General features: G+C 41.3%; 1 protein-coding gene across 1 annotated transcript in view; it reads left to right on the top strand.

Annotated features, from left to right (window-relative positions):
* The window catches only part of LOC138491958 (cytochrome P450 2J2-like), a 192,042-nt gene extending 171,344 nt beyond the window's left edge, over positions 1-20,698 (top strand). Inside the window, exons 6-9 of the mRNA XM_069618845.1 lie at positions 169-310; positions 1,563-1,750; positions 3,831-3,972; positions 19,438-20,698. Coding sequence (XP_069474946.1) covers positions 169-310; positions 1,563-1,750; positions 3,831-3,972; positions 19,438-19,616 — 651 coding nt within the window. The 3' untranslated portion in view covers positions 19,617-20,698. The remainder of the gene's footprint in view (positions 1-168; positions 311-1,562; positions 1,751-3,830; positions 3,973-19,437) is intronic.
* The last annotated feature ends 2,074 nt before the right edge of the window (positions 20,699-22,772 follow it).

Raw genomic sequence — 22,772 nt, 5'->3', positions numbered from 1 at the left:
TTTTCCTGCCACAAACCTATAGCTTACCACACAGCTTTATATATATGACCATATATATGACCAACCATCGAGCAGATTTATGTACCCACTTCAATATAAATTGTAACAATGCTACTATGTTTTTCCAGCACCCTCCTATTCTAACTTTCCTTTCTTAAATAACTTCAGACCAAAGGGGATCCACTTTCTACATATGATGAGGAGAACCTTATACAGGTTGTAGTGGACCTCTTTTTTGCTGGTTCAGAGACCACCACAACTACCCTGCGCTGGGCACTGCTCCATATGGCGAACCGCCCCGAGATCCAAGGTGAGAAGCAGAATAATGTTACACAAGCATTTCACTTGCATATGTAGAAGTCACTAACCAATGCCCCATAATGTACACATCTACATAAAATAAAGTATTAACACTGTAGGAAAAATAATAAGTTGTGGTTAGGAGACAGATGCCTGGTCTTAAAGGAAATATGTTCTTGCATGGCTGCTTAATTCCGATCAATGTTTTGACATGGGTTTTTCTTAGTTTTGTACCTCTCTCCTTATCTCCTCTCTCGTCTGTTTGGATTTCAGCCAAACTTTCCAGCCATCGCCTCTTTGTTTTGCTTTGTCACCCTGAGTAGGATGGGTTTGCCCAGACATGGGGCCCGTGCCTGCTGGGGCTAAAGACCCAAACTACACCTTACTGATGACACCCTTTGAAGCCAAAACATGTCTGGGGTTGCTGGTGGTCTCGTGCAGAAGGAATGTGTCCCATCCTTTCAGCTGGACTGCCCCATTGGGGGTGGGACCAACCCTGATTTGCATATGGCCTATCCCCTTTATGTAATGGTTTGGCAGATGAAGAACAATGGTCTTGGGGGTTGCCCATAGCAATTGCTAGGGGTTTAAGATTAATTCTAAACCTTCCAGCCAGCACCTCTGTGTTTTATTTTGTCACCCGAAGTGGGACGGTATGCCTGACATAGGTCCCATGCCTGCTGTGTCTGGGGACCCAAGCTACTACACTTCACTGATGACACCCTATGAGGCCAAACCATGTCAGGTTGCTTGTGATCTCGTGCAGAAGGAATGTGACTTAAAAGTTCGGCTGGACTCCCTTTAGGAGTTGGACCACGCCTGATTCGCATATGGTCCTTATCCTTTTTGTAATGGCAGGCACAGAACGATGGTCTGGAGGGTTGCCCATAGCAATTGCCAGAGGTTTAATATTAGTTCTAAACCTTCCAGCAATCACCTCTTTGTTTTGCAATGATTCAGCATTGATAATATCAAATATAAACTCCAAGGTTGGTGAGATAAATGTGTATATTTGCGGTGTCTAGTATAGGGTGGTCTGTTATCTGCCTTAATTGCAAGTTTTTCACTGTCTTGGTGGCCAACACAGCTTTACTTAACATATGTTAAAGAGTTCAAATAATAATAGCCATTGGAAACCTGAGGTAGAATCAGAGGCTTTTCAGATTGATGGCGACAATTTTGTTGGATTCCAGTAGAATGGCATGCATCACATCTATTTTATGCACATTTTCTGAGAAATGTTTATAACTTTTTCTCCCTAGAGAAAGTCCAAAAGGAGTTGGATGCTGTACTTGTAGAGTCCCAGATCATCCATTATGAGGACCGGAACAAGATGCCATATACGAACGCTGTAATCCATGAGCTACAACGATTCTGTAACATTGCTCCTGTTGGGGTTGCCAGAAAGAGCATAAAGGAAGTAACACTGCAGGGCTTCCGCATTGAGAAGGTATGGATATCTACTTGCACCATTCGATCACACATCGGCAGTAAATCAACTTTGACATGTGCATGTCATACAGTAAAGGGTTGGGGTTAAAAATGCCAAAATCATTTTGAAAAGTAACTCAGCCTACTAAAGTCATTTTGTATATTTGTAACTGTATATATATATATGTGCCCTGTAATTAGACATTGTCTTAGTGTAAATGCTGACATTTGATCTAATTTGCATACCCACAATGCATTGCCCACTTGGCTATGAACTGGAAGTGAACTCCCAGTGATGTCTACTGGGTGGTGCCAAGCTGTGTGTAACTTGGGTGAAACAGCTAATTCTGCTTTCTCATTTCTGATGAAAGTTTTTTTAAAGCCACCACAATTTTGCTGCTGTTTGCCCCGCATGTCCCAATGCTCCAACGGATGTATGTGATTTCTTCGAAAATATTTCACCTACTGGAGATGTCACTGAATCCATTTCAGCGAGAAAAAAAATCTACTTCTGACTTTTTCTACTTTTTTTGTATAATGCAGGGGAGACTCCCCATGCCCCCACCGACCGCCTACCCTAACCTATACACTTACCCCACCCCCCACCTATTGTGCATTACACATATACCATTTCCCCTACCATTTTCAGTTAAATAAATTTGGTGAAATCTCATTAGGTGAAATGGTATTCGAAGAAATCTAGGGTAACGTGCTCCAACTCCAAGGATTCACACTATGCTGCACTGATGATTCATAATAAGTGTGTAACATGTGTGTATTTGTTTTGCTCCTCAATATGTTACCTAAGATCAATGAATCTTATCAGTTAATAAAAGTAACTGCACTGAGAATGAGCTGTCTATGGGCCTCATTACAAGTCGCTGGTCTGGAAAAAACAGTGGCGGTAAATCCACCGTCACCGTTGTTTCTGTACCGGCTGATTTCGAGTCCTGCAGCCGGGAGGTGTCACTCACACCAGGTCTGACCTGGCGGGAGTAACACCACCTGCCTGCAGGCAGACATGGAAAAACCGGCTCTGTCATAGACGGAACCAGTGTTTCCATGGTGCCCATCCCCATGGAGTCCTATGGGCAGGTGGTGTTACTCCCGCCAGGTCTGACCTGGCGGGAATAACACCACCTGCCTGCAGGCGGACATGGAAACACCGGCTCTGTCCTAGACGGAACCAGTGTTTCCATGGTCCCCATCCCCATGGAGTCCTATGGGACTCCATGGGAATGGGGAGTTACATAATTCCGCCTCCAGAATTACCAGGTCACCGGGGTTGTAATGCCCCAATGATTCTGGCAATCACAGAGGTGAAATGGTATTACGGGTCCGGCGGCAGCCTGCCGGTTTTTCCGGCACGGCTACCGCTGGACTCGTAATGAGGCCCATATGTCCTATTTTGTTCAGACTCTCGTAATAAACTGGCTCACTACTTGTCCTCATCTTTGTGCTATTGTACAGGCCCTCTTTCGGAGCTGTAACTTTAAGTCATTTCTGATAGAATTTAGCATCCCTGCTCTTCAAATAAATACAAATACTGAGCTCTAGTGATATGGAGCGCTGCCAGTGCTGGATAAAATACTTCTTCAAAACAATATTTGGGCACACCAGCAGAGGCATCCGAGGGGCAGCAATCAATCGTAACCAGGGATCTTGAAGCTCTGATCCGAGCATGGTGGGGACTGGAATTTAGACTCTCTTGGAAGGGAGAGGGGAATAATTACTAGTTGAGGGCATCCCAGAGCGTTCATAACATGTTTTATTCCTGTTATACGATTTCTCAGTGAGGGTCAAACACAGATCACTATATTCTGTATTTCAAGAGTACTGGTGAAGTTCTTCAAGGTAGATGAACAGGTTCATAAAACCAATTGACATTGACAAGTTATAGATTCTTTTCACAGGTGTGTATATCTGTGATGATCCTTATACCCTTGTTTATAAAGAGTGTTAGATATTTTCCTAATGTGCTCCTAAATCCGTTTTTATTATCAGACTCTCCAGTATTGATGTCCTTCTACTACAAACACATTTTAAAACAAATATATTTTTTAACCAAAAAAAAGATATAAAATGTTTTTTCCTTGCAGGGCATGATGATTATTCCAAATTTAGGCTCTGCCCTGTTTGATCCTGAACACTGGGAGACACCGCAAGAATTCAACCCGGGTCACTTCCTGGACAAAGATGGCAACTTTGTAACTAGGGATGCATTCCTAGCATTCTCTGCAGGTAAGTTGCCTCAAAGCCCCAGAACACAAAGGGTTCATAGAGATATTAAACGACTGTTTGATGGATGAATCCATGAATTAATCTATATAGAACATGCATGTTGCTATGTCCCGATTCTCACCACTAGAACTGTTATAATAAACATATGTCTGTCATACGATGGGACACCCTACGAGAAAAGGTGTCAGTAAAACAGATACAGATGAGAATTCCTTTATAATTATTAGCACAGTTTGACTTATTTGCCCTACAAGAAACTTGGGTACAGTCTGCTTTTTTTATGGATGGATATACCTGCATTTTGCGCAAGGCCTTAAGGGGTCCTAAGGGCATCCCTAAAGGTGGACTAATTATTGATGCAAAATCAAAAGGTTCATTATTAACTGAATATTCGAATCACAGTGTATTTTGTGGGGTAATGCTGTTTTATATTAAGAACACTTTCACTAAAATGCTTGTCATCACTGGATATGATCAGCAAGGCGGAGAATCAACCAAATCAATTATGTTGCACATATCATGTGTATGTACCGAATGGGCTTCGAGTAATCTTGAGAGCAATCGCCTTGTTTGTGGATATTGTAATGCTTACTGTGATATTTCAGTGGATGTAAGCAAGGGACCTCAGACGCTACCAAGTTCTGCAACATCATCATAAGCTTGTCATAAGCAGAATCAAATGGCTAAACTTCATTACCAATTTGGGCTTAATCATAGTGAACACATTTTACAAAGGAATCGATTCGCTTGTACATATGTGGCACAGTACTAACAAGCATAACAATTTGGTCTATGTACTGCAGCTGTCATCCTTAATTCTTGGAGCAATCTTTCATGCATCAACATCATAATAAAAACATATAACCCAATGAATCCTCAAACATTAACAAGACAGTATGAAGTGAATGCAGAGGGGAGCAGAATAATGTGTCTTCAGAGTAATGTAAATAAATGTACAAATCTCATTAGTAACGATTTTATATCACAAAATGTTTATCACAAATTAGATGGAAATATGATTATAGAGAGTGTTTTAATCAATTAGTTAATAAAGTTGGAAACTTCCCAAAGAAATTGATGACTCATACTACCTTTTCTAATTTCAGCATTTACGATTATCATATTGCTAAGAGAAACGTGAATTAAGGCTGAGTATTTTTTTCTAGTAATCTAATTATAGCAGAGAAGGACACACGTCAGCAAACTAAGCATTTTAAAAACTATAAAGAGAGTACAAAAATCGGTTGTGTTTCCATAAAAAAATCCATGTACAAGGCTTTGTGGCAACTCACGTATAACACCCAATGATTAAAATAATTCTGGTAAATGCTGAAGAAATGTAAAGATCACCAAATTAACCCAGTAACAGAAAACCAGTGGTAGGAGCATATTACTAAAATGTATGTCTCTTTTGAAAAAAAAGACTTACATACCTCTAAATACACAGTAATGACGTATAACTATATGTATATAGAGGGAGATATTCACAATTGCAATATAGCACTGCATTTCTGGGGTGCACCTGAGCCTGATGGCCTATCAAACAAGGTCATCAAAGGGGAACCAATATTATAGACCATATTGTAAAACAAGTTATTTGCTCAGATTACCTCAACAGGGATCATTCTGGAACCCTGGAAAACATTGCATATCATTCCAATCCACAACAAAAGTGACCAGTCAAGATTCAAATATACTACCAATTATTAGCCATGCTGGCTGCATCCAGCAAAGTTTACTGCAATCTTATTTTAAAAGAGATCAGACGTTGGGCAGGGGAAACATAATTATGACCTCCCTTTCAAGCAGGCTTTTATCCTGGATTCAACACATTACATAATATCTGGACCCTCCAATTTATTATGAAAAACAATCAGTCTTCCTCAGACTCTTCTTTATATATAGTGTGTGTTGAATTCATGGTAGCATTTGATACGGTTAAAAGGGGACTGCCGAGGCAGAAATTGAGTGAGCGGGGACTTCCTGAGCATCTTTTAGATTTCATTAAGCAGCTGTACAGTGATCCCATTGTTTATATCCAGATCGATCGAATGAGAGAGCTTTCCGATCCTATCAAACCTTACAATGTATTGGAGCATGGGTGTGTTTTGGTGCCCCTAGTGTTCAATCTCTAGATTGCAGACTTTGATTAGATATTAGAGACTGTTCGCTGTTTTCGTCTGGAAGTCAATAATATGCATGTCCATTGTTTAGAGCATGCAGATGATATTGTGATTCTGGATGGCACTGCAATAGGGCTCCAATGCTCATTAAAAATGCTCTAGCAGCATACTCTGAACAAAATTATCTTAAAATGAACCATGATAAAACAAAAAATATGACCTATGGCAGAGGAACTAGCAAAAGTAAATAGATCTGGATACTAGAAGGACAAAGATTACAAACAATAGAACAAATTGTAGATCAGTTAAGTAATAGCAAAACGTGCAGCATGTTTAGAAGCCATGTATCCCTTAAAGCAAACAATGCATTCTAGATTATCTAGAATTTTATACAGAAAGCTGGAGGAATCTAGATTCTGGTGTATTATTTAATTGTAGTGCACTTGCCTCATCCTAAGTATATTATATATGCAGCATTGAACCGTATCAGGAAAACAAGGTTAAATGGTTAAAGATCCTGGAAGGTCATTTATGATTGTCTGTGTTAGTGATACGCAAGGGAACCCCGATAAAGGCCATTAGAGTTGAGCCGGATATCACTATCAAATGCGGTCTGCTTCTAATCAAAATAATGACCAGTTATGACAGTGAATTGCTTTTTGGGGGAAATTATAAAACAGGGCACATGTGATGGATCTAAAGTACGTAATGATTTGATTAAATCATGTTATAATTTCCATAATGAATAGGTTGGAGTATGAGCAGGGAAGCAGAATGTTGGTCATCAAAGAAAGGGATAAGTGAAAAGGCTTACTTTTGCGACCGAATGCAAAATGTTGAACGCCTTGCAAACTTGAGCAGTATGAGGGAATCTTCTAAATAATCATTTCCATACCTTATCCAAGCTAACTACTTGAACCCTAACTATCAATAGACAATGGTGAAGATTTATTTTACCATAACGATTTAAAATGTGAGTGACCTTCACTAATTGTAACTGGTACCTGAAACAATATACCTGTTCAAGAAATAAAATGCTGGTTTGGTAGTAAATCATTGGAATTCACTTGCCACCTTTTAACTCAGTGCTTTGCACTGGAAAAGTATTATAATGGGTTTTAATGCATGTATACCCGGGGGAGGGTGCTCAGCCAATGAGGTGGCTGGAACAGTGGGCGAGAATGCACAGTGTACCTCCTGCTGTTTCCAGCCACTCAAGGCTCTTTCCCGAGTGGAGCCATTGTTTTGGGGGGGAATGTGGGGAGGCAACAGGGAGCCCTCTGCCTGTTGCCTCCCCACACTACCCCCAGCCCCCAAACAAAATATACCCTTTCTGAGCACTCTCCCCCACTTTCCTGCTGGACCAGAGCTTTGTGCTCTGGTCCCAGCACTCCTCCGGCCCGGTGGCTGCCGCCATGGAAATGGAAAAGGGACAACGTCCATTTTCCAATGGCAGCAGGCATTTTCTTTTTTCCTCTGGGGGTTTGGGTTTGTGCAATAGCACAGAGTCCATCTCCCGAGGGAAAACAACTATTTGCACCCCGGGCAAACCCTGGAGTGCAAATAGCTAGGCCTGTAACAGCCCATCAGCCCCTCCAGAGCCAGGCTCGAGCTGATAGGGCTGTTACCGGCCATCTACCCGCCCCAGCTGAGGCGTGATTGCCACAAACATCCAACAAATCGTCCAGAATTGGCATGGATGAATTCTGGTCATGCATAGTTTCTGGGAGATCTATATTTAATACATGAGCCATGGAAATTGATTCTAACTAAATTGACCTTCCAATTATGATATCTGTTTTGCAGAGGAAAAGTATTTGTATCGTTTTAGATACATAAATATAGGATTGCTACCTGTACTGATGAATTGTAATTGTAATACTCAAAGTAGCACAGGAAATTATGATTAGATGTTGATTTAAGAATGTTGATTTAAGAATATCTATTGGTTTTATTTTGCTGTTGCTTGTGTTATTATTATTTTATTGTTTTGAAGGTTAATTTGTTTAAACATAGAACACTAATAAAAAAAATAGAATTATTTTACATTTGTATTCTATTGTTTGGGTATTCCACCATGAAAAGCATAAAAAAGGTAGAAACGGTAGAAAGGGAAACCCCACAGACAACAGCCTTACAATATGCATATTCAATGTCAAATGGGGCAGGAGATGTTAGGTGAGGTAGAAAATGAACCAAGGACAGTACGAGCAGAGAGGGGGAACCAAAGGGCTGTCCATGTGGAGATGTCAGCATATAGACATCTATAGGAACGTAGAAGTCAACTGGATGCAAATGTAATCAAATCTGTCCATTCATGGATTATAAATATGGATGCACTGTAATTACAGGGTATGAATACTAGAGCAGCGTTTCATGGACATTCCACTGTCAAGGTTTCCTTACCTAAGTGTGGTAATAAAATGGCCCTGGAACAAAGTGAAATAATCAATCATAACCAATGTGCATGCTCAGTACACTACTTAAAGTAATCATGCTCTATAAGAAAGGATGCAGTGTCACTCAGCAAAGGAATCATTCTGCAGTGTGGTGGTTGGAGGGGCTGCAAAGTGCATCTGAGATTTCCTCACTCCCAAAAAGTGAACCATCACTCCATTAATTCAGAAATGTAATTCACCTTCTAATTCTCAGAGTATTACCTACTCAGTACATTTAAGTTTCTATTCATAGAATGTTTACTGCCAAAAGCTATCTGGTTGTGGTGTTTTGAAGCGGTCAGCAACCATACCGTAACACAGGAAAATTATGTTTGTTTTGAAAGCCCCTAGTAAGGGATATTGGTTGGTTTAAAACCTGCTAGCCAGGGACATTAGCAATGTGATAAAAGCAGTTCCTTCCATAACCTACATGCCAAACAAGAACAATATTAGTCTTCTCTTGCAACAAAGTTGGAGGTTGAGACCTTTCAAATGTTGAGAGGTGCCAAATGCAAAAACCTAGAAGGATGTTAGTCCTCAGCACAGAAGAGACAAGATTTGAGGGTGTGCAGCGGCATCTGACCTGCCACCAGATTGGCGCTCCACATCTAATTTGAACACATAATCTCTGGCTCAAACATCCCTTTTCAAAACAGTGTTTGTGGCCCTGTATCCGGTAAGGATGGAATCACATTGCTCCCTCTATGAAGCCCATTTGTTTCTTAAAATACTACTGTATTCACTAGATTCATGTCACTTATTAATACCAAATGCACCACTTGAGAAATTGTGAACATGACTTATGAAATCCCTTTTCCAGAAGAAGGCTAGCCAATTGCTCATATGCCCAATTGCCGAAACTTAAGTCTTCTAAATGAGTACACTATAAGGGACTGGTGGTACAATCATCCCACATGTTGTTTTAGGAATGCATGATTTGCCTGCAACCAGTTAAGTAACACGTTGACTATAAAAGATAAGAAAATATTTTTTTTAATATTCCGACAGTCTCAAACGTGTTTCCAGCACTGCACGTTTAGAGCATCACTTCTTACTCGGGGTAGGCGAATAATTGGAAATGAGAAAGTATCCTGAATACAAATGATAATGAAGATAACTTGAATCAGCATTCTCAAATTAACAAGGGAGTGGTTAAGCATCGGATCTCCTAATCTGTCACTCAGCACTGCCACCCACAATGATTTCCCCAAGAACTTCAAGCCAAGCTTATCTTTATCAAAGTTTCCAAAATCCAGTTTGTGGCTACACGTTCTTTTTTAAAGAATTATTCAATGTTTCACATGTTTCCAACCCCTTTCTTTCTTTTCCAAACATACAGTGAGATTTACTGAGTCTGTGGTGGCAAGTTGCAACCCAGGCTCTATGCAGCACACCTTCTATTTGAGGGTGGGGTGGGAGTGTGGCCATTGCATGATGTTGAATGAATGAAATACAGAGCTTCAATTTTGGTTAGGTCATGTTAGAAATCCTGCATTCTATCACTACAGCATTGCAGGAGGCAGATACAAAAACTGACAGATTCCACCAGGAAATTCAGAGGTGACCCCTGGGTATCCCTCCTTCGAACGTGCTTATACAGGCTTTATGATGAAATAGTGAAAAACAAGAGCATACTGGAAAATTCTCTGACATCAGTGAAAAAGCTCAACATTGAAAACATTAGTTTAGCAAATAAATTGTGCGCTACGCTATCCTAAGTACTTATGGTTGTACTTTTCATTGTCAGATAAGCATGCAATCCTGAGTGGGCATGCTTGGGCAATATTATATATTTGGTCCTGAAAGCAAACCTTGCAAGTCAGCAAACCCAAAAAAGCATTTTCAGTTTAGGAACCGTCTATGCTATTAAACCTGCTAACACAGCTAACTCAAGTTTGCAGTAATAGAGTTGTTCTTTCACCATGCACCAGCCAAGTTGTTTCCCATCTGACATGCCCGTTCTATTACGACAAGCCCATGTATGACATTCAAATTCTGTTTTTACTCGACCATTATCCCCTCTGACTTTTTCAAGTGACCTCAAAGAAGATTTTATGTATGCCTTATATGCCTGTATTTCCAGATAGTCATCAGCATGTCCTCTCATATTTGCAAAGACTTTTATTATCATCAGCTATTCCTGTATCTTCATGCTGTCAGCAGCACTCCTACAAATGCAGTTGCATGTGCACTTTCTAATGAGAAACACACAATGCCTTCCAACCACGGTTGCTAACTGGGTCAGGATTCCATGCAATATGGACGTTCGTAAGGACCCTGAAGTTCTAGTGAGCCAATGCCCCAAGGACAAAACTGTGTCGGTATTTGTCCTGGTGAGGTTGACAGTTGACATACAGATGTGGGAAATATTATCAGATATGTTGCCAAAGTGATCAGAAATGTACGTGCAACACTCAGGGCCGATTAAGGAACATAGATCTCCATGAAAGGATACAATGTTGTGCAAAGCCATTAGATTTTTTAGAATTATATTATGCAAGCCTACCTGTCTGTGGCCCAGGGTATCATATGTGCCGTTAGCAACTTTCTTCAACAGTAGACACATCCCATAGATGTTATTTCAGTTTAGCAAACTAACCTCGCCCGGATATTCTCCTATCTCGTGGAGGTGCGGGAAGTATATTGTAGAGTCTATTGGCAAGTAAACATAACCAGTATAACAGGAATCTGACTACTGCATGGGACTCCAGTTGTAGGAAGACGTTCCACAGATAAAATAGGTACCACAATATGTTGCATAACCAGACACTGCAACGGAGAATGCAGCATCAAAGAATAAAAGTGTACCATTGACCAAAATATTATGTGAAATTGATAAGGTATCATTACATTTACTGATTCCCATATAGAATGTACCAATGTTTACATAACAGATGAGACCCTTTGCAGGATAGGTCAATCAAATAGTGCTAGGTTTCTAAGTGAATTTGGGGGTCCAATGAAGCCCAATAAGTACCCAGGACTTTACAGGCCTCAGGACCTTCTGACCCACATATGTCTTAGCTCATCACAGATAGCCCCCAATCAAAGAGCTAGGGAGCGAATGGAAGTCCAGAGTCTATATCTTGGGTGAGGTGAGAACAGACCCAAACGTCAGGTATGTTCTGGATGCAGGCATGCTGCTAAGTGGCATGTAAGTGTTTTTGCTTTTAATACAGGGATGCATGCCTTTGTCCACCGGTTTATGAGAGGCAGTCTCAAAAGCACAAACAATCAGCCCTGGAAACATAACAATAAGACGAAGAAAAGTCATGTAATTTAGTCAGTTCCACACAAATAAGTTTCAGGCACACTGAATTTTACATATGGTTTGCTTATGAACAGTAGCACCTTGCTGTACTTCAAATATTCCGAAGTCATAATAAATGGCCACCACCTGGAGGAATAGCAAGCCCATCTATGCCCACAGGTAGTCATTAGGATACATGAGCAATGGTGCAGGTGTGGGAGATTTGCCATCAGCTGCCATTGTTGGAGATTACGCATGAGAACCAGGCTGAGAATCCCAATAGCCAACAAATACACTCCTATAACAATGTTGTAGAGAGAAATGTAAAAATAGCATGAACACAGGAGTTCTTCACAGCTCTTTCCCCCTTCCTACAGCACTCTTGGTCACCTCCACAATTAACATAATAGAGGCAGGTGCAATTTCTGTGGGCTTATGTAACAGATGTTATGTTCAAATTCAGTTGAGGATGGAAGTTGTACTTGTGCATGGCTGTTTTCCCTGTGCCTCCAACAGGGGTGCATTGGTGTCCAGTCTATTCAGCTGAACTTGAAGCTGCCGGTGGTAGCATTGGGGTAGCAGCTGGAGGTGATGTCTGAACTGATGCTGCGAGCCAGTCAGCAGCCAGTGCAACCAGTGGAGTATATGCAGTTGCCATAGCAGGGGTCGGTGATGGAGCTGTTCTGGATATGGGTGACTCAGATGATGCAGCCACTGGGGCAGAAGTGGTGTGACTTCTGGAGGTTGTGTTTGGGGCTTTGGAGTCACAGGTGTTTGCGACACCTTCTTACACACAGATGCATGTGCTCACAATTAAGTTCCTTGACATTTGACAGCAGTGTTTGTGGTCAGCAAAATTGCTAAGGGTCCACACCATCTGGGTTAAAGCAACAAATTCCTCTTGCACGCACAAGTGTAGACTTAATCTCCTGGCATGGCCCACCACTGGTTTCAGGCAATGCTTATTTTATCTTAGTACAGCCATGTGGCAACCTTTTTGAAGGATTTACAATAGTTCAAGATACTGTCAATCTCCAATTTTACGGGGTAGTGGCCATATGCATGGAGAGCCCTATCAGAATCTCATGTTGTCATACCCATGTTTACAACTGGCATTATTTTGGATATGTGGTAATGCTAATAGCCCTGTCTCTAGAGATCTAAGGCCAAACATCTGACAAATCTTAGATAGTCTGATTTTAATACTACCATGGCTGCGTTCTAGAGTCTCACTACATTGAGGATGAAAGGCAGAGTCTAGATGTTGGTTAATATTCAGAACCTTATAGATGTCTCTAATCATGTGATCAGTGAAGTATGCACCCGGCTCACTATCTTTTGTAACCGGGAGACCCACCCGGGAAATTAATTGGTAGCTGTTTCTTTGCCCCTGCAATGGCCTCTTTTACTGCAGGGATACGCTTCAACCCACCTGGAAAACATGTCAACTAAGACCAAAATATATTCATTAGAGAAACATTTTTACAGAGCTATAAAAAGTCTAACTGGATGTTTTAAAGTGGTCCTTCTGGGGCTGGGTGTGCAGGGTTCAAAGTTTTGACAAACTGAACAATATTTGTGGCTAGGCACATGGAACAGGGTCGACAATAATAGTGAGCTCAAGTGGGAAAGTAAGGGGTAGTCCTTTATTTTCCCACCACAGCTCACTATTATTGTCAGGGTTTATAACCTCTCATAGTTGTCTTGCCTATTGCTATAAAATAGGTCATGTGCGCAAGATAGGGCAACAGCACTCTAGCTGCAATCAAGTGAACATCAGAACTGTGCCATAGAGAGTCTTAGCTTAACTTATATCATTTGGCAGACCAGTGTGCATTCTCTTTCTTAGGGTCTAAATCTTGCAAAACCATGAGAAGAGGCAGGGTAAGGATTGCAGACATTATTAGGAGCCAAAATGCCTCAGAGGGCAAGAGCCTTTGTTGTGTCATCAGCAAAAATTTTCCTTTGTGCAACATCAGAGGCAGATGACTCATGGACTTTGCATTTAACAACTGTGAGAGTAGAAGGCAACAAGAAAGCATCAAGCAATGCAGATACCTGGGTCTCATTGCTTACAGGGTACCTGCTGAGGTCAAGAAACCTTGCAGTTTCAAAAGTAAACCAAAAGTATGAGTGACTCCCTAGGCATAGCAAGCCTCTGTTTAAACAGTGACAGATGTATACTTCGCCAATAAACAAGAGCATGTAAGAGTTATACGTTCATCAACCTGGCAAGACTGGGCATTAGGCAAGAAATAGGTTTCTTAGTTAGAAATTCTAACAATCTGTGTGCAAACAGAATATCCATGTGTAAGCTGCCCCGAGTGTCCCTATGACATGGACCATCCACATAAAGAAGTAATTCCAGGTTTTGTAGTGGTACAAAAGATTTTCAGTAACCATTAGACGGTCATATGGTTCGCCATTAGAGGGCATAGATGAAAGGGAAGATTTATTCAGGAGAGAGCAATGAGATGCAGTTCCAGTAGCAGAAGATATTAACAGTACCTCATGTGTAATCAGGCAAAAATTGTAAATGAGCTGGGAATTCCCTTTCAGAAGTAATGCGTTAACATCATGAGATACTATTACATTTAATGCATGGCCTAAAACCAGGCTATCTGCCTTCCCTACAGCTAAGGCAGTGGCAGCGACAGATCACAGGCAGTGTAGCAGACCTACCACTACAGGTTCCAGAGCTGAGCTGTAGAATACAATTGGGTGACACTTGTCACTGCGCAATTGGTTCAGGAGGCCTAGAGAATACCATCACATTCATCACAATACAGAGTAAACGGTTTCTGGTAATTGGGGAGACTCAGAGCAGGGTCTTGAAACAGTTCTTGTTTTATTTCGATGTATGCTTTGCCCACTTCAGGTGTCCTAATTAGAGGTTCTGTCACTTAATCTAATATAACGTCTTGCAAAAGCTTCACAGTGGAGGTGTACCCAATTATCCATTTCCTGAACCAACCAGCACCTTCTAAGAACCCTGGCATCTGCTTGATGGTTACTGGTTTGGGAACTTGAAGGATGACAACAATGTTGGCCTGTCACAGTTGTCTCTCTCACGCCACTGGATAAACCAAAAGTAATGAACTTGGTTTTGACACAATTAGAGCTTTTCCTCTGAGCCATAAGCCCTTCAGAGTGAATGCAGTTAACAAATCAAGGGCATTCTGTTCACGTGGTTCTTGTAATGGAGATGCTAATAATAAATGGTCAACCTTTTAAGCCAGAACAGACCCGCATATGACCACGACAAGATTTGGGGGAAAAAGAGGGTCTGGCTCTCTTTGAACCCTTGTGGAATCCTTGTGAAGGTGCTGTGTAAATATGTATAGGTAAAGGCAACACATATCGGCTATCAGGGTGTGTAGATACAGAGAAAAATGCTGGCCACAGATCTCCTGCTGTGAAATGGGTTGCTTCTGCAGGTATGTGAGACAAAATAGTTGCAGTCTACTTGCCTGGTTTCTTAGCAGGAACAATCAGTGTATGCAAGGGCTTTAGGTCAGGACAGTGATCCCTTGTTGAAGCAATGATTCAGTAGCAGGCTTGATACCTTCGTCTGCTTCTTTCAAAACAGCATATTATGGACTTTAAAGTCAGTGCAAGTGAGATTATCAGTCAATTATCACCTGATATTGTTCTTAAACCTAATGAAATTACCTTCTACTTTTTACTGGTTTCTTTTCTCCATTATATTTACCTTCTCCCGCTACCCAATCACCTTTAAGTTCCTGGGTTTCTATGAGTCGGTACCGATAACAAGGCCACTAAACCCTTCTTGTCTACCTTTCTCTCAGACTTCCTTCCTCATTTATTTTGTACTAGCTGTTGCCCGTGGCTTCGCTCAGGTGCATTTGGGGGTTTGGTACAATAGTGGTTCTCCCTTCAGGTGCAAGGATTACCAGAGAGTTAGGTGAGCTCATGCTGGAACAGGCCATGTAAAACTGGCTATGCAAGAAGCAGTCTTCCCTTAGATCAATCCCTGCTACCATTAAAGGCTTCCCCTGAGATTTGTTGATGGTCATGGCAAAACATATAAAGGGAACTGGAGTCTTTTGAATTCAAATGGATTTCTGAAAGTATAAGAGGTATTTGTGGTAGGAACACAGACTCCATCTGGCCAGAACTGGTTAGCACCGTAGCCTCAATCTCATTTCTGTGGAGAGCTTTCATTCGCAATGTGGTACCATTACATAGCTTAGGTGGGTTGAGGTTCCACAATAATATCACAGGTGCTCCCACTCTGAGAAGAAATGTATGTTCGGGAAGACCAGGAGAACTTAAACTGTTCAAGAACTCAACGGGGTTGTGGACTACGTCATCACTTTGAACCACTGAGTTTTTAGATTTGTACTCCATTTGTACTCCTCGGAAGGAATTAATAAGTATCTTCTTGGTCACGACAGGCATGCTGTTCTTTGGCGTTAAAATGGCAAGCTCACATACCCATTCTGTAGATTCTCCATTTCATTTTTTAAGTCAGGGTACATTTTGGATGTGAGGTCTGCTGGGGAATTGAAGACTGGTCCTAGGTCAGAAGGGATTACAATTTTGCTCTCTTAATACGGGATACTCTCTTCTACCAATTTTAAGCATCAGTTTGAAAACATACTTTATAATGAAGATTTAAAATGTGAATTTTAACTTTTCTAACATCTTAGGTTTGTGAGATATGGGTATCCTTTAAAAACAATTCACCCTCCTTTTCCACCTCCCTTAAGTGGATTTTTGGAAAATGGTAAAACACGTGTTTCTCTATTTTTGAAGAAGAATCTAAATACCAATTTTCAAGTCTGTAACATCTTCGGTTTTTGAGATAGAGGTATCCTCATAAAGAAATCCCCCCTCCCCTTTTTCATTCCTTAGAGACAGAATTTCCAAAAAGCCTTCCTTAGTGGGTGCCTACGCCATGAAAACAATGTACCTTCCGAATTTCACGTTCCTAGGTTAAACGGTTTGAGCTGGGGGTTAATGAGTCAGTCCTAAATTCACTCCCCCCCCTTTTCACCTGCTTAGGAACGGAATTTCCAAAAATCCTTCCTTAGTTGGTGCTTACTTCATGAAAACAATGCATCTTCCAAATTTCACGTTCCTAGGTTAAATGGATTGAGCTGGGCGTTGATGAGTCAGTAAAAAATGCACCCCTCCCCTTTCCACCCACTTAGGGATGGAATTTCCAGTGAGTGCCTACGTCATGAAAAGAATGTACCTTCTAAATGTCACGTTCCTAGGTTAAACGGATTGAGTTGGACATTGATGAGTCAGTCAGTCAGGACTTTTTCTTTTCTATATATATATATAGATTATTCCAAGGTTCTGTCCTTGGATTGGATTGATGTCATTTTAATGAATTGGTTGATCCTGTAATGCTTTACGTATGTACACAAATTGTTGTCATTTTAATAAATTATTGTTATAAATATATTCCTTTAGTGTTTCATACCAGGTTAATGACAAGCGGGCAACTTGCCTTAAAGCCTGTCCATGGAATATAAGGTTAATACAAAGAAAAGAAATAATTTCCAGTGGGAGATCGCTATGTTTTGCTAATATGAGATAACGAGTATGACAAGGAGAGAAAGCGATAGATTGTTGCATGATCGTCGCGTACAGCTAGAACTATCAGGTTTTAAAATAGTGCCAGATTCCGGCCAGCGTGTCAGTGCAGCAAGAATAGTGGTTCTAAATACCGAGACCCAATTTATCAATCTCGAAAGGAGGCGGGCTGAGTCAGGCCAGTGTAATTTGAACCTGTGGCCTGGACGCTGATTGCAGATGTAGGGCGGAGTGATTAACTAGCTAAGCTACGCTGCGAGCTACAACCAAAGAAATGATCAGCAGAATAACACATTTCTAGAATGCTTTCCAGGTGCTCGGTCTATTTCAGATGAAATTACTCATTTTGGGGAGAACAAAGACAGGGTGTTTGCCTCTGTGCAAAAGAAGAAGTCTCTGCACACAAATGGAAGCATTTGCTTTCCCACTTTTCTCATGGAAACTCTCTAGTTGAGGCCCAGCGCACACACACATGAATTACGTGTCGCTATTTCTTCTGTAATGACAGTTTTGCTTGTCCCTAAGGCGTCAAGCTCAGATGTTTCCCATTCCTCACTCACCTCGTGTACCCAGGTATGCCACAAAGTTGCAATATCAGCCCACCCGGTAATAGCGGGTTATTACTATGGCAGGGGGAAAAAACGAGGAAGTAATTGAGATGATTTTGGCTAGCAGGGATAACGCAGAAATCATTGCTCCTGAGAACAGAGAAAGAAGCAAGGTTTTGGAACACAGTGTCTGGTTGCCATAGCAACTAGCAGTGCTCTGGATGTAATGACCAATGCACAGTTTGTTACTTTTAAATGGCTTCCTGCCATTTCAACCAATTATTGTGGGCCCTTAATGAATTTGGCCAGTAGGGAGTTCGCTTTTGAATCACATGCATATTCTTCAGCAGCGGGCAATGATCTGTGTATGCATGCTGACCCTTCCCTGTGTGGCTCCAATTGCTCTGTTCGCAGCAGGTAGAGGAAGAGCAATGGAGTCTGCCTCTTCCTGCCGAGAACCAAGCAATTGGTGGCACACAGGGGAGGCTGAGCACATATTGACAGGTGGCGGGGCAGCGGAATTCTGGCCCTGTCGCCTCTCATTCTTGTGCTAACAGTGTAGACTTGCTGACTGGCAGGAAAGGAGTCCTCTCCTAGTAGTCTACCTGTCCACGTTGCGGACGGGAGGGCCATCCGGTCCAACTTGTCAGCCCATGGTGAGGGGGCGAGCAGGTTAGTGTTTTTAAAAAAAATATATAATATGTATACAGACACATTAAATAAAGTATTAAAAAACTTGCACCTGCTCGCACCCTCACCACACACCTCCATTGAGAACTGGATCGCCGTCCCCCACCTCTCTGCAATGTATGCTGACTGACATCTGCTGAGGAGGGGCAGCCCACCCTGTCCTGCATGGAAGCGAGTGGAGAGGGTGCGAGTAGGTATTTTTTGTAAAAATGTTATGTAATGTGTCTGTGTGCACCTATACATAACGACATACTACATCAAATTAAAAAATGTACCTGCTCGCACCTTCACTTCACGCTGCACTGCTATGGAGGACCAGATGGACCTCCCCCTTCTTTTTGCAACTTGGACACGCCGACTGATAGTCACCATTTTTTAACATTATTTTGAATGCAATAACCAAAGAAAAGGAGATGCTAAGATAGCACAAACAATACCAAAGACCAACGTTAGCCCAGTAGGAGAGGCCTGAAACCATAAAATAGCAATCCTAAAATATAAACCAAACTTCATTTTGGGGGATGGGCATCGGTAGCTTCATTTCTGTAATGTGTTGTCAGCTGACTAGCTTTCACCTTTTTGGATTGCTTTATGTAAACCTGTTTGGAGCGTCTTCATTTATAGTGCCTGCTCTCCCATAATGTTCTACGGCAGCAGAGGTTGCGTTATTCCACTGCTCCATTTATAAATCACGCTTCCCAGACCGTTTCCCTGGTTGTGTGATTACCACAGCGCGAGTCTGCTGAATAAAGCTATTCATAGACCGCAATAACATATGGTCTGATTTTGTGAGTGACTGTGGTCCAATGTCCTGTCTGATGACAATTGTCCTCTTGTGTTTCTTACAGGTCACCGTGTATGTTTTGGGGAACAGCTAGCAAGGACCGAGCTCTTCATCTTCTTCTCCAGCCTGCTCAGGGCCTTCACCTTCAGGCCACCTGAGGGAGTGAAGAAACTCAACGAGGACTACCTTTTATTAGCTACGTTACAGCCACACCCTTATAAGCTCTGTGCTGTCCCGCGCTAGTCTGCAGGGGGCTGCAAGCTGTGGAAAGTCCCCATTCATAGCAACCTGAGCTACTGAACACCAGAATGGAGTAGTTCAAACTCTCAGTGTCACTCACTGGCATAACAAACTGATATCTCATGTACATGGAATGGACCTGCTGGGAAATTCAAATGGAATTAATTGTATGCTAATCTACAGCATCACAAGTATGCCTCTGCCTGGCCATTTTGACAAGTCCAGCCACTTATATATGATAACACACAAAAGAGCTCACCATATGGGGGTGTGTGAGTATAAATATATATATACACTAAGCCATTTGAGTCAAGTCACATATGCAAGTAACCATCAATGGAAGTTCACCTCCAGTTCAGAGCCACGTCGGCAAGGCGTTGTGAATATGCTTATTAGCTCAAATGCAAGCCGTTTGCTCCTGGAAATTGACTTTGTCTTAGAGGGCAGGGTTATAGATTCGATTAATCAGCCCAAGACAGAAATTTGGCAAGGCTACAGACAGCTACACACCTGATTTTATCATCAGGGCAGTATAGTCTTGACAGCCTTGTGCTTGGCCCCTTGGGGCATGTGTAGCAAACACCAGCAAAGTTATGGTGGTGTTGAAAAGGCATGACAAAGAAAAACAATAATGACCACCCTCCAGGATTACGCAGACTTTATGCTAAACATGATTCACGCAGGATCCCTTCTTTGGGGCCACAGCTGAAAATGTGCACTTTCATTTGCAACCCTGCAACCTATTGGCTTTAATGGAATACAGTTTGTGTAATCTAGGAGGCAGTGTATCGTCATCGTGTCCTATGCATTACGAAGCCTGTGTGGGACTAAAGCCAGTTCTTCAGAGGTGTTCTCCGCTTATGCTTCTTAAGAGCATATCACTAGGCAGCTACCTTTCTTATGATCTGGTTATGTGTGTGTATATATTATCTTATTATGGAATGAAGTGTTCATTTTGAATAAATAAAGCAACAAATATTAAGCCCCAAATGTAATGTGAGTTATGTCTTTATATGAATGTTCATTATTATATATGTTCATTTAAACAATGTAAATAAGAAATAAAATACAAATGGAACATATATTTGATGTTTATATTCGTGTGTTAGACCCTATGATGTCATTGTTTGATAAACCCCCATTTATTTATTTAAAAGATTAATAGAGCACACTTAAACTAAACTTAACCTGAAAAAGTGACAAGATGTCCAAAAATATATAGGAAATAGCAAACGTTCAAGTTTGAAACAGTCATAACCATAACAGCAAATCAACAGAAATGAAAATGAATTAAACAATCATAAAAAACAGAAGGAATATAGAAATAAAGGAAGAAAAAAAACTCAATGTATCTCTGACAATAATTTGATAGATACATTTAAATGAAAAAGACATGTATTGATCACCAAGTGGAGTTGTACTGGTAGAGCTTCTTCGTTCTCTTTCCTGGCAATTGAAGGAATCACACCTGCCCCTCTCTGGACCACAATTGTCTTTGTACGGCAACTCCACTTTTCTTGTAAGGCTTTTCTCTTGGTTTCTTATTCTCTCTTGTTGCTTAATCACAATACTTTCACTTTGACTATTAGTCTTGTCATAGACTTGGCTTTCCAACATATACTGATCCAGATGTTCTTAACTACATCTCGAATAATTACACCAAAGCATCTGGAGTGTCAAAGGTTTCATGCCGCTGCATTAGACTTTACGTTCTTGGACCCTGATTAGAATTTGTCTGTCAACTTTTATGAAACTTTCTTATCACAAGGATTCTCTCCCTTTGACTGGATTCCACCATGTATTAGTCCTTTGGCTGGACCTTCCGTCCCAGCACGAATCAGGTTTAGTTATCACAATTATTCTTATTCATTGGTTATTTTTAGTTTCCAAACATGCGTTAGACTTGGTTATTACAAGGATCTTTGATTATACTTAATTTACCAACATTCAATAGACTTTCTTGTCACATTGTCTGTATGGTCATCTTTCCTCTTTCAACATGCACCAGACTTTTTTTATCACAATGCCTCTTGGTTTTTGATGTGACTGTGTTTCCCATCATGTGGTAGTCCTTGTTTTGTCCACCTTTATTAGACCTGGCCTGGTGTATTGGGCTTTACCTCCTAGCATATATTTGATTTGATTTGAGCTGTTTGTCCTGCGTATATCTCCTATACAAGAACATAAATAGAATGAAGTTATTGAAAAAGGAAGGTTTTTAAACATTTTCTAGAGGCGAGATAGGAGTTCTATCTTCGAAGTTCGATGGGGAGTGAGTTCCATAAGCAGGGTCCTGGAACAGAAAAACATATGTCCCCTCTACGGACAAAAGGAAAGAAAGGGACTACTAGGTCATGTTGATCAGAGGAGCGCAGGGCACGGGGGGAGGTGGCAGCAAGGAGCTAGTTTAGCCGTACGGTAAGCAGGAGCGTGTCCATTGCAGCATTTAAAAACAAGGCAAAGAATCTTGAAGGCGATTTGCTGTTGAACTGGTAACCAGTGGAGTTTTTTCCGATATAGGGAGACAGATGAGTATCTCAGAATCTGATAAAGAACCTCACAGCTGCATTTTGTGCTTTTAGAAGCTCTGCGAGTTGAGTTGCTGTGATCCTGACTAGGATGGAATTGCAATAACCTAATTTTGAATGAATCGAAGAGACCACCACTATGGGTCGATCAGATGCTGTCAGGAAAAGAAGAAACGATTGTAGGAGACAAATGCAAAAGTAGATTTTCTTAATCTCTCCGACTTGGTGGTCGAAGTCATGGTTTGATTGCCAGATATATCCCAAATTCCTCACGTTGCTGGCAAAAGATGTTGGAAGATCAAACAGCATAGGGCAAGAGGGTAGCTTGGATTGCGTGTTCAAGATGTGTTTAGCATCCAGACGAATTACCTCTGTTTTGGAGGGATTTTGCTGTAGTTTGTTCACCTGTATCCACTTTCTAACTTCTAGTGCACAATCAGAAATGTACTGAAGTAAATAAGAGGGAATTAGTAACACACACATAAATCTGCGTATCATCTGCATACGAATGGGAGATTAGCTTGAATGTTGAAAAAAATCACCATGATAGGTTAAATAAATATATTAAACAGAATCGGGGAAAAGGCTGAGCCCTGTGGAACCCCACAGGTGATCGTTATGAAACTAGAAT

The sequence above is a fragment of the Ambystoma mexicanum genome, chromosome 10, assembly GCF_040938575.1.
Source record: "Ambystoma mexicanum isolate Mex_15411 chromosome 10, UKY_AmexF1_1, whole genome shotgun sequence".
Lineage (NCBI taxonomy): Eukaryota > Metazoa > Chordata > Amphibia > Caudata > Ambystomatidae > Ambystoma > Ambystoma mexicanum.
The sequence above is the reverse complement of the archived record's forward strand: the minus strand, read 5'-3'. Positions and strand labels throughout refer to the sequence as shown.